At 32.2% G+C, this 13,184-nt stretch overlaps 2 protein-coding genes across 4 annotated transcripts; one reads left to right on the top strand and one right to left on the bottom strand.

The window, feature by feature from the left end:
- Window positions 1–3,532: 3,532 nt before the first annotated feature.
- Window positions 3,533–7,233, bottom strand: LOC133291148 (alkaline/neutral invertase E, chloroplastic-like). 2 transcript variants are annotated; one of them, XM_061489350.1, is made up of 7 exons: window positions 7,090–7,233; window positions 5,947–6,689; window positions 5,699–5,864; window positions 5,371–5,582; window positions 4,700–5,193; window positions 4,569–4,617; window positions 3,533–4,085 (listed from the first exon to the last, which is right to left on the bottom strand). In XM_061489350.1, exons 2-7 carry the CDS (start codon window positions 6,667–6,669, stop codon window positions 3,765–3,767), a joined length of 1,965 nt encoding a protein of 654 aa, XP_061345334.1. In that variant the 5' UTR covers window positions 6,670–6,689; window positions 7,090–7,233; the 3' UTR covers window positions 3,533–3,764. The 2 variants fall into 2 exon arrangements, with proteins under 2 accessions (XP_061345334.1, XP_061345335.1); XM_061489351.1 differs by having other exon boundaries at window positions 5,947–6,574.
- A 2,711-nt stretch (window positions 7,234–9,944) lies between these two features.
- LOC133291195 (uncharacterized) lies at window positions 9,945–11,944 on the top strand. 2 transcript variants are annotated; one of them, XM_061489417.1, is made up of 3 exons: window positions 9,945–10,091; window positions 11,425–11,581; window positions 11,714–11,944. In XM_061489417.1, the coding sequence occupies exons 2-3, from the start codon at window positions 11,426–11,428 to the stop codon at window positions 11,759–11,761; spliced, it is 204 nt and encodes a 67-aa protein (XP_061345401.1). In that variant the 5' UTR covers window positions 9,945–10,091; window position 11,425; the 3' UTR covers window positions 11,762–11,944. The 2 variants fall into 2 exon arrangements, with proteins under 2 accessions (XP_061345401.1, XP_061345402.1); XM_061489418.1 differs by having other exon boundaries at window positions 10,048–10,152.
- The last annotated feature ends 1,240 nt before the right edge of the window (window positions 11,945–13,184 follow it).

Here is a 13,184-nt window from a genome sequence, read left to right as displayed (position 1 = left end):
GACAGATCTTTATTGAATAGTACGCACTAACCGAAGCTTCCACTTCTAATTAATATGCATGCAATGGGTCATCGTTTCCCTTTTAGATATAAGACCAATGTTATCCCATGAATTTATACTAATTTATATATGTAAGAGAAACCCGAAATCAATTGTGGCCATCATGAGTCATGTCTTAATTCAAGACCCCCTCACTTTTCATGACAATTGGAAAATTAACGTTTCAACAAATCATGACCAGAAAAGACAACCACTTAAAACCACCTGCTCAAGTCCAACTTAACCTGGCCCAAGCACAGCAAAGGGGTCCATGCATGATGATGGTTGTTAATTGTAATTAATTATTAAATTGCAGAGTTTGCTTATTATGGTTATAATAATATAAGTTAAGGAAAATGAAGTATCCTTTTTGAATGACACAAACTTGTGTTATTTTAGGTGTTTTACACAAAGTACGATCAGTAGTATTTTGTGTAAATCTGAAAAGTTACTTTTTTTTTCTTTCTCCAGTCACATTGTTGACGTGTAAGTGAAAAAAAAAAGTAACTTTTCAGAATTACACAAAATACGATCTGTCGTACTCTGTGCAAATCACTAAAAAGACACAACTTATGTCTTTTTGAACGAGACACACTAAACCTATAAGTTAATAAGTGATATTTTTTGTTTGGGTTCGAGTAGCCGTTTCCTTCTAAGGTCTTTAATGGACAGAAGCTCAATAGGGAAACAGCCAACTGGTGTCTCATGAATTTTCGCTTAATTTTGTTTTGTGTGTATGTCTTCATGACCAATTCATCCAATAATTAAGAATTTGGTTTGGATAAATCATCACGTTTTGGTAGTAAGAGGGCAAATCGCTCAAGCAAATGCAGTCCACGTGATGCTGTCACATATTTAGGTATCCAACTCTGAATAAATTACAATGATAGACTGGGATTGGGATTGGGTTGTGTGTGTGTGTGTCTGTCGGGGGGGCTGTGGAGCAATTGAAGGGGAAAATTAGCCAATGACAAGATCGAAATGGTCTCTGGCGAAACATTGAAGTGAGACATGACCATTTTTTGATCGATAATATTGAAATTCCTGAACTTTAATTAACACCTTATACTTACTCAGGAGGAAAGGGAGGGTGACCTAAGTTATGTAAATGATTTGAAGTTGGATATTCTCATGTATAATTTTTTTTTCGGGTATCCTCACTCTAGATGACACGAATCGTAGGATGACAAGATTTGTCCACAACCTGGCACAATGCGAGAAATTTATATTCGGGTCGACTCAATTTCAAATTTATTTTTGTGTTTATAAAAGTTCACACGGAAAAATTCATATTATGTTGCGTGTTAATTTTCAAATGCAAAATTGAATTGTGTTAATAATTTTAGGGTTATTTGTATCGTTTTGTGTCAACACGACATTGATGAAAACAACTTTCAATATGAATGTTATTGTTAGGGATGTTCAACAACCAATCCAAACCAATTCAAACCGCGGTGAGCGAATCGAAAAACCGATAACCTAATAAACTGAAAAATTGAAAACTGAAAAATCGAAAAAAAAAATCGCAAATTTTAATTGGATGGATTGATTTTCGGAATGGTAGATGAAAACTGATCCAATCCAAACCAATCCAATATATTACTTTCTCTTTATCTAATTGAGTCTTTCCTCAATCATAGACCAAAAATTTCCAAACCCAAAACTCATCAACTAAATCCAAGAAAAAATCTAGTCACATCTTATCAACAAAATTTTATCTATGTAAAGCTTCATATCTCATTGTAAAAAAAAATTATATTACCGTTTACTAATGCTTTTGTATTTTAAAAAAATAAAATTACAAAGCCAATATATACAAAAGATGTTATTTGCACAATAATCATAAAACAAATTTTAGGATTTTCAAAAAACCGAAAACCGATCCAATCCAAACCGAAAAAAATTGGTTTGGATCGGATCGAATTTGAAAAAAAATCCAAACCGAATGGATGATTACATGATCAAACTGAAGTGATTGGATCAGATGATTTTTACTTCCAAAATCGATCTAATCCAGATCGCGAACACCCCTAGTTATTCGTGCCTTATAAGCTCGCATGATAAGTAACACACTTTGAGGTTGACAAATTATTTGTATCATGTCATGTCCTCCTTGCAAAATAAGCGATACACTTTAAGGTTGACGGATTATTTATGTTGTGTCAACCGCAAAATAAACAGATCAAATTCATGTTAAAGGTTTTGATCTATTTTCAAATTTATTTTGTATCTATGTTGAATGTATTCGTGTTAACCCGAATTACCGTTATTAACTAATTCCCTTTGTGATATAGAGCGCAAATGTTTTTGCAACTAGACCAGGTTGTTTTGCCTAGAAATCGAATCCAAAAATTTGCTCCTTGACACATCTCGCTTACTAGTTGTGCCAGCCCTCAAGATTTCTCATATGTGATTTCACATAATTAGATTATACGAAAGGATCTTAAACAAATCAACCACGATAAACGAAAGAGAAAAAAAGACTAAAATACAAGGTAAGAAAAGATAACTTGTGATTTGTCTAATCAATGATTAAAAATCATTCATATCACCTAATTATGTGAAATCACATCGAAGAGGATCTATTCCCGATCTGATTTTACTCAAAATAAACGAATCCTTATATCTTCAAAAATAAAATAAAATAAATTATGCATTTTGTTTATTGATTTTGGTGATTGCTAATTTCTGATTGATCCTTGCAATTTAACTAACTCATGCTGCTTGGCGAAAGGGTTTGATACATCACTTATTTCCTACGTTTGCACCGTACTTGTTAATGAGTCATCCATCCTATTTTTATATGATGATATATTCATAAAGTAACGCAGGTTTTTCTTATAGGAACTTCAAAAGGTTGTTCAACGTATACGAGCTTGTGATGTGCAGATAAATATACAATTACAGTTTCGAATCTTTATTATGTAAATTACATCACTCCTCATATGTAGGGTACATATTCTCTACTCACTGCATGGATCAAAGTGTTTTTCATTATGCATAAATCTTACTGAATCAGTTTACAAGCTCTATTGATGTTCTTTTGTTTTTATTTTTTATTTTTTCCGCCTTCGAAGTGTATGCAATAGATGATTGTTTTTCATTATGCATAAATCTTACTGAATCAGTTTACAAGCTCTATTGATGTTCTTTTGTTTTTATTATTATTTTTTTCCGCCATCGAAGTGTATGCAATAGATGAGCCCTCGGTAACATAGGATCTCCTCTCGATAAATAACGTGGATTGTGCATGGATTTAATGATTTGAACATTTTTACTGAACATTTGTTGATTAAGCGTATTATATTTTCTTGGAGAAGTTTTGCATTAATACATACGACAACTATTACATAACCAAATAATTCCCAAGACAACGATTAATACGTACGAGATATGACAAACTTTTTTCACACTAGATATTATTCGATTATAAAGTAACATTTCAAATTTAATTTGATTCCCTTCAATACTTCGATTGGGCCACCGTGGGTGAACTAAATTTCAAGAGAGAACTACGATTGGGCTACTACTTGCAGGATAACAATTAACAGAATTAACTATAAGAACCATATCTTTGTAATCACGTCACCCTCACTACAAATTTTAATTTGTATGTTACAAGAAATATCACTTATCCAAATGAAACCAAAACTCAACAAAATCCTGGTAGCACTATTTTACAGAAACCGTTTCCTTGGTAGGACTATCTATTTCACGAGACCAGCTCATACTATGAAGCTCTGTTTCTTCCTACCACGTTTCCTTCTTGGGTTGGCGCTGATCATACAAGTAAAGGCATTTTTAAGCTCCGAATCCTCTTCACTAATGACGATGTTAGCAGCATTTGGATTGGCAAGGAGGAGTTTTGCTACAAGGTATCCGGCAATAGACCAGGTTTGAAAAAGCCGTGCTTGTTTCCCAATAAATCTAGCTCGCTTAGCATCATAATATTCAGGCCACTTGTCTTTCGATATCCGCCTCTCAGCAACTTGGACAGCCTTTAAAGCAATATCTGGTCTATTCATCTTAATGCATGCTACGGTAAGCTGCAAAAAAGAAGAAAAAAAATGTAATAATCTATTAATTCACAAAGTCCACTTCCAGCCAGCTTTGTGATGTATAGTAAGTGAAATCGAGTGAAAAAATTGAACTTCTGCTTCGAGCCTGTTGCTTTGTAATGTAAGTTTACACACAAAATGTGAGTTTATAAAAACCAAGTGGTCTGTTCCCTATCACAGATCTCAGGTGATATAAATTCTTTCAAAAGATCAAAATATTATATTCCTGTAAGCTCAAGACAAATATATTTTGACAAGAAAAGCAAAATAGCTGAACTGGCCAATTGGGTTTTAGATTGAAATTGAATGTAAAAAGTTTTTTGGATACCCTTTCTGCCTTTCCTATTTTCCTCAAACAATTCAGCTTACAGTTTTTAGATATCAAACAGAAGAGGACAGAATTGCTAACGAGAAAAAAGTGATATAGCATGTATACATAAAGAGAAATGAAAGGTAGGACCAGGGACTAACCTGCCAGAGCAAAGTTGGCCACGAGCCTGCATTGTGGTAGGACCAAGGACTGCAAGAAAAATTAAAGGTCGATATAAATGATTGTAACTAGGATGAATAACATAATAGAGAGTAATATCTAGCACCATTACGTGTTTTTGGGATCACTTCCTGCTATAATCCGCCATTCCTGGCCTTCGAGAGCAGGATAACATATCTTGAATGGCATGTCGGCTACTAACTCTGCCCATTTTGCTTCAATAAGGTCTAAAATTGCATGTGATTGATCTGTATTGGCTAGACTACTCACAATGGACCATAAGTTTCCAAGAGAGAAGAAACGGAAGTCCATATGAGCTGGTTGCAGGTTTCCAATCAAATAGCCTCCTTTACTTGGCATAAATTCCACCAACCATGAAGGAATTTGGTCTGGATAGATGTTGAATTTGTTAATAGCATCAAATGAATATTCCTCTGTGTTGTATCTGTAGATCTCATTGAGTTTTCTCATATCAATCCAGTAATATTCCCTTATATGGAATGATAATGCAACAAGACGATTGTTAAGCGCTCGGATAAGATCAGCTGATCCATCTTCAGGAGTAAGCATCTCACGTGCACACAGAAGTGCTGAATAAAATAATGCCTATTGAACATTGGACATTAATAACAGAAATTAAGGCTATAGTATTAAATAAGCATATTGGTTTTAAGTGAGTACTGATATTGGCTCTTAAAATCATCAAAAATTTCTCAAAGGGTCCATATCCTTATAAGAAGGTGGCAATTTTAGAAGCAAAAATATAAACTAATGAGTACTAACTTGTATCTCCAAGGGGTGACCATGTATTCCCATGCGACGATCTATCATACATGAACCATCAGTAACCAGCAAAGTTGGAAACATATCAAAACCGTCAGCTAGACACAGCTTTAAAATCATCTTGATTCCAGTTTGCACATCAACTCTCTCTTGCACAGATAAATCTCCAGTGCATTTCCCATATGCTCGCAACAATATAATCCACCAAAGTCCTAACAGTAGTATAATATATTGTTAATACTACAGCATGATAATTAATATATGTTTGAAAAAAATAACAAAGTATGAAATAAGAAGTAAGAACCATAGGATAGAAAAAATTGCCTACCAGAATCAACTGGTGCAACACGACCAATTGCAGCTTCACCAAAATCAGGATCCAAGACATCTTCAGTTGCAGAATCATCTCCATCAAGGGGAATTTCCCGCACCTTGAAACTAGCAGGCATCAATCCTTGTCCAGGACTATGACAATCCATGGTTTTCTCCCAGCTCTGCCAACAAAACATGGTTAGCTTGACCAGCAAGCATGATTATTTGAATGAATTAATTATCCTGAAAAGTTCAAGACATCACCTGTAACTGAAGGGTATGAAGAATGAAATTCCGCACTATATCATACTCTCCTTTCAAGAGGAAAGCTATTCCAGAAGGTATGAAGTCACGGATAAAGACCTGATCATAGTTCAAGACACTAGTACTGCTAGGGTCATTAGCAGCAATAGTTCCAACGGGATTATTACAATAATAAACAATAGAGTCCCTCAGTAAATTCCATGCTTCATCCTCAATTGAATTCTCACCGACCTTGTGCAATGGATCTTGAACGAGTCCATCACTAGGAAACTTGTTAAAACCTCCATTTTCATGTTTTACATTTCCATCTACCCCAATTGCTTCTCCATGATGTGTACTATCAGTTACAGTCTCGTTAAGAGAACCCACTGTTGGTCTTTTGTCCAGCTTCGGCCGGGTACTGTCTTGATCATTGGTTGTATTGCTGCTAACACTTTCTAGCCGTTTACAATTGCACATAGTAGATTCTAATATATCAAAATCAGTCTTTCCATGATGAGCTTTATCTGTAGTATGAAACACATGCATTCTCTTGGAAACATGGAATATTCTTGATCTTGAACTACTTTGCGCGGTCACACACACTGAAATTCTTTTCCTTCTATTACATACATTGGATTTATTGAACCTAACAGAGTAGATATCATAGGAACATGTATCAATGGGACTAAGACCAAGGAATGCCCCACATATAACTCCCCGGACAGCTTCTGGTGCAGTCATGATTTTGACTTGATAGGACTCTAGGAATTGAATGGAAAAGGGAAAAGATAGAACGTATTAGCAATAAGACTACGAATATACCCTGATATTACGGTGATGACTGATGATGTAAAACATACACTAGCCAAATACTACTATTTATACTAATTCAAGTTTCAAATCCATCACAACTTGCACAAACTCAGCTCAATAACACTCGTAAAACTCCTAACACTTGAATTTTGCACCTAGGCAAACAAGAAAGAACCATGTTCCGTATCCACTGTTTGGAAATATAAGAAAACAACGGAAGAATACAAAAAAAGGATAAAAATTCCGTATATGATGGAAGAATCGAAATATCCAGAGTTTGTTGTTTCACTACTTCACTGAGTTTATCATCACGGGAAAAAAAATGGAAACCGACTGGGAAAATCGTACCTGTGATTGATGATAAAGGATCCCGAGAGAAAGGATCTTAACAGAGAATCGGCAACGAGTTAATCATATTTCATGTAAATTATATCATCACATCAAAATTCAAAGGTGAAAGGTGGTTAAGCTTTTGCTTATCGTTTATTTTCCTTCTCTTTCTCGGTCTTTCTTTTTCCTTCTCGATAGGAAATATTTTAAGAGGGTTTTTGGACCCAAAACGCAAGGTTTATCTGGCGTTTCATGTTCAATCCGATAGCCAAAGTGCCAAACGACACTACTCTATTTTTAACGAAACCCCATTCTATTTGCATTTTGTGCGGGATAAACAGAGAGATTTGCTTTTTATTAAAAAAGTAATATTCAAGAAAAGATATATAATTAAAATTTTAATAAAATTCAGTCAAGGATAACTGTTAAATAAAATAAATTAATAAGGAATATTATTTTTTTTACAGGAATTTACATGAATCACTTTGTTAAAAAAGCTATTACCAAAAAAAAAATAAAAAATTACGCTCCTCTAACACTTTTTTCAATTAAAAAGTGTTGTCCTGATCGAATAAAGGTTTGTACAAAAAAAAAAAAATGATAATAATAATAATAAAGGTTATGTTACAAACTTCTGTCAAACAAAACATTTATGGGAGAAGGTTTTCTTATTAAGGAGACATGTATACTACTACTATACTTTATATATTGTTATATTTAACAAGAGATTTTTAAATAATTATTTCGGGTAATTTCTTATTTCATAATTTCATATTTTTTAATTGATCTTTACAATTCCTAGTCATTGATAGAAAATTATTTTTTTTGGAACATAATAGATAAATTAATTTATATGACTTATCGTGCATGAGTTTGAACATAATATTAATTACCTGCTAATAAATTAAATATTTTTACACATTTCATACATAAATTTGAACATTTTATTTTATATTATGCTATCATAATAGCAAATTTTGTATTTTCAATCAAAATACAAAATATAATAAAATTTTATTATTTACATTTATTACACTAAAACTCAAACATTTTGTATACAAAATATCAACTAAAAAAATATAAGGATTCGTGCAGGGTGTTAACGAGCCGAGCCGAGGTTTGATTTTAGAAGGCTAAGTCTGTGTTTGATTATGTTAGTCTGACCAAGCCTCTTACTTGTTATAAATATAATTATTAGCATGTGGCCTGACTTATTTACAAAAAATAAAAGCCTGGTTTAGCCTGTTTAAAAAAAATAAGAGAACAAAAATTTATCCAAACAGATAGGGGTGTAAATGGACTGGGCTGGGCTGGGCTAGGCTAGGCTTTGGCTTAAATAGGCCAAGCCTGTGTAAAAAACATTGGGTATGACCTATTAGCTTGTGTAGGCTCCAAATTACAAGTGTAGCCTGACCTATATTCAAAAAATAAAAGTCTTGGCCTAGGCCTGTTAGCCTGTTTAACCCTATTAAACATACAACAATTAAATGAATAACTAAAATAATATTATTTTATTATTCAAAATTATTAAATAATAATTTTATTTATTATATTTTAAACAAATAATATGATATAGGCCGGCCTGTAGGCTTATAGGTCCGACATGTACAAAAAAAGCCTATGGCCTGTTTTCTAAATAGATTTTTTTAAAAGTCTAGACCTATTCTATTTTACTACTTATAACAGGCCAAGCCTGGCCTAATATAAGCAAGGTCGTAGGCCCCTTAGGCCGGCCTAGCCCATTTACGCTCCTACAAACAGAATATACAATCAACAACGCTAGTAATTTCATAAATATTCATAAATTTAATGTATATCCAAATAACATAATACAGAACAAAATCATTCAAAAAGTCTGTTTAACCAATAAATTAGGGTGAAATGGATTGAAGAGAAAGAGAGGACTATTACCAGTAGTATAATATATATATATATATATATATATATATATATATATATATATATATACACTAAGGCCACCTTTTTATTAAACGAATTTTTATACAAGTTCAAGTCTGGTGCTAATAATTAATTTTAGACATATAATCTCAGATCTTCACGAACCAAATCAAAGATTGAAAGATCCTAGTTCATTTAGCACCCCTACATGCAGCACCTGAATTGAAGGATTACTTCTAAATATATTCAAGGTGTAACACTGCTCTTGTTTATAAACAAAATTGAATTAGTTTATTATTATTTACTATCAACAGGGGCTTAAATTGACTTTCACAAACAATGGCAAATTGACAATGTCAAGCGGGTTCAAGGAGGAGTATATCATGGAGGACCATCACCGATGAATTAAAGTTATAACTCTATATTAAGTAAGTTCAATCCATCATATCTCAATCCAAAATATTAAGGAATTAGGTTCATAAGTCTATCCACTTATATTTATTTAATTGATCCCATTATCAATTAACTAACATGACACTCATCACACTTAAATATTTCAACATACAACTTAGATACAAATATACAAATTTGAACATTTTTTAAAAAAAAATGAAATAAACATGCACAAATTCAAAAAAAAAAATTATATTTATAAATTTTTTATTTATAAATTATATTATATTTTATCGATAAAATATTTTTAAATAAAATTTTATCGATAAGATATAACGTAATTTGTAAAAAAAAAAAAATTCAATGTAATCATCCTCAATTCAAAATTATTGAAACTTTAATGATTACGCACACAACTTGATGCTTTCACTTTTTATTTTCTTTATTTTGTAACATTGTTTTTCCAATTTCTTAATCTAACATTATTTGTGCGACTGAACTTTGTGTAATCAGTAATAAGAAGTTTTTCGAATAAAACAAGATATAAGGACTGTAGCAAAAAAAAGAATAAAATAGAATGATTGAGGAATAAAATGGGAATATTAGAAGATTCCAGGAACCAAGACCAGTGGACAATGTGCGTATAATATTGTCATCTTCCTCAATCGATGACTCTAGAATTAGTAAGGCTTGCAGCGTGCTCTCCATTTTCTCTCCTTTCCTTCAAAGTAAGCTTACCCCTTTCTCTGCACTGCATAAGCGTGACTTCTCTCCGGTCATCTTGCTGCGGTTTTTCTTTTTTCCTTTTCAATAATTTCAGTTCATTTTTGATTTTCAATCTTTTTGTTCTTTTGCCTAATTTGATTTCTTGTCAATTCGCTCCTCTAGTTCAATGATGATCTTTAATATTTTGTGTATTCCTCACTCATTCTAGTCCTAATAGTAAAACTCAATTATTTCGTTCTTCTAGGAGGGTTTTCTATCAGTTGGCAGCAACTTAAGGTATAACTATAAAATATGTAGATTAGGATGTATAGTTGTGACATAAGAGTTCCATAGAACCTTGGCAACCAAGGTTTCTCCTTAATCAAACATCATCCTATTGAGTATTGATGCAAAGGGCCCTTGGGTGGTGTTTGTCAATTTGTTTGAGAGACGAGGATATATAAATAAAGGTTTTTGATGTTTTTTATATGGTAGGAGATAATACACACATAAAAGTATAAGTATATGAGGTACATAAAAGTATAAGTATGTGAGGTACATCTGAAGAGAGAAGAAAAAAAAAAAATAAGTTCACATATTTTATGAATGTATATATATAGGAGATAATTTTACCTTTTATAATATGAGAAATATTAAACTCATAAAAATAAATAAATAAATAAACAAACTATTTTGTTATTGGGATTGATGTTTCTTATATAGTAGAATTTATTTTTTATACACACATAAAAATGTGTAAAGCCATGTTATCATATGAAAAAAAAAGAGAAAAAAATAATAATATGGACTCCACATATTTTTATATATGTGTAGAGATAAAATTATCTCTTAGTATGAGAAATATTATTCCCTTGGAAACTTGCTTCTTTGTTTGTGTAAAGCTCTTCTAATATAATATGTTACATTTTATCACATTATATATGAATGTTGTTTATGCTAAATTTGTATGTGAAATTTTGTTTTGGGGCCTTTTGGTATTACGAAATTAGTGAACTGATTGATAATTTGATGTTGGTCACCTCTTATAAGTAACCCACTTTCTTTCTTTTTTTGGTAAAATAAGTAACCCACTTTAATTGATATAAATTATGGTTGGGTCGTTTAGATAGATGTACTTGTGTATTTATGTATTGTGCCGTTTGTTATTTTTTCACTTGTTTGATGCGTGATTTGGCTTCAACCATGTCTTTCAATTTTGCTATGTTTGTGAGCTATAGAGAGTTTCCTTTTGGGGCGTACAATTTTATTTGTTTTTCATGTCATATCCTCTTCATTATTTTCCCCTTTATAGTGGGGAAAAGCGTTTATGAGGTAATTATTGACTACGTTATGCAGGATGTCGGAACCACCCTTTAGACCACGAGAGAAGCTTATTGAGAAGCAAAAGTATTACCAGAGTATCCATAAACACACATACTTGAAAGGGCCATATGATAAGATTACATCTGTTGCAATACCACTTGCTTTGGCAGCATCTTCATTGTTTCTGATTGTAAGTTTGTTCATTATCAGAAGAAATCTTCATATCATCAATATTGATTTTGTCAGATTGAAATTATCAGTGAGTTTCCTCATATTTCTGGAGGTATATCTTTTTTAACATCGTTTTATGCCTTTTGTTCAGGGACGAGGGATCTATAATATGTCAAATGGAATAGGAAAGAAAGAATGACTTGGCAATTTCAGATTGAGGAGGTGGGTATTTTGCAGCACAAACCTTGCAAAATATCCTCAATATGTACCACTGGTTTTCTTTGTATTTATGTTTGGTGCCTTAATAAATTTGCTTAGTTACAGACTCTGGTTACCAATGGAGGTGTAGAACTTAAATGAAAATGGTTCTTTGTTTGTTTGATGTAAGGGATTGATTAATACTTGTGTGAGGACCGGATGTTCAAGTTTATACTTATCCGTGCTTAGCATGTTCTAGACAAGGTCAACATTTATTCCTTTACATGCTAAACGTTTTGAATTGTTTGAATTGTCCTTTGGCATGGAGAATAGATCAGTGGAATTGCATGTTGTGTGTGACTCGGAATTGTTTATTGCATCTATTGGTTTCGAAATTCTGGTGTACCATGGATAAAGAGCCAGGTTGTCCTTCAATGTCATGTCACTTTGGGGTTCTCAAGGTGAGGGTTTAAAGCTATACGGATGAAATAAGTGGTCTCCTTGAGGCTTGAGATGTTAAATAAAATCTGAAAGTTGAAATTAAACGTTATGCGAATCTCCCCCACACCCCCGCGGAAAAAATGGATTATTAAATTTTAGGAATTAATTTTTTTTTGTTATAGAAGATAATTTTATGTCTTTTATATATATATATATATATAAATGTGTGGGGCCGCTATGTGAAGAAAAGAGAGAAAAAAATAAAATATGGACCTCACATATTTTTATGTGTGTATAAGAGATAAAATTATTTCTTATAATATGAGAAATATTAATTCCTAGATTTTATTATAAATCAATTCAAATAGGTATACAAACTATATTAATATAGATTCATAAAATAAAAAAACTAGATGTTTAAAAAAAATGATTTTGTTGATTATTTTTTATCGAATGTATATATTATTGAATTAGTATCACTGTCCGAGAATAGAAGTTAAGGGACTTTGACAATATTGTCATATTTCCACAAAATATTTATGTGAAAGTCATCTTATCGTAAAATTTTGCCAAAATGTCAAGATGACATATTTGTTGTCAGGCAGGGAGTTTCAAATGTCGTGATATGAAATGATAGACTAAATTCGTTGTCACTTATAAATAGTTTGGTACCCTATTATTTCATGTCACATAATGCAAAATTTTGGAAATTTTATCTGAAAAATTTCAAAATGTCATAATTTTTAACTCGGGTGTTCGAATCAGGCAATTTTTTTTTTTAATTTCACGAGAACTACACGATTCTAACACCTCAGTCAGAAATTATGATTTTTTGAAAATGAGTTGACTTATTTACCAATATATTCTAGCGGTGAGTTTATTATGTTTTGACATGTGGTGTACTATCAGTTACAGTCTCGTTAAGAGAACCCACTGTTAGTCTTTAGTCCAGCTTGGGCTGGGTACTGTCTTGATCATTGATT

Source organism: Gastrolobium bilobum, unplaced genomic scaffold, assembly GCF_033153095.1.
Source record: "Gastrolobium bilobum isolate Gb01-03AN ecotype WA unplaced genomic scaffold, APGP_CSIRO_Gbil_v1 utg1383, whole genome shotgun sequence".
Classification (NCBI taxonomy): domain Eukaryota; kingdom Viridiplantae; phylum Streptophyta; class Magnoliopsida; order Fabales; family Fabaceae; genus Gastrolobium; species Gastrolobium bilobum.
This window is presented reverse-complemented; position numbering and strand designations above follow the sequence as displayed.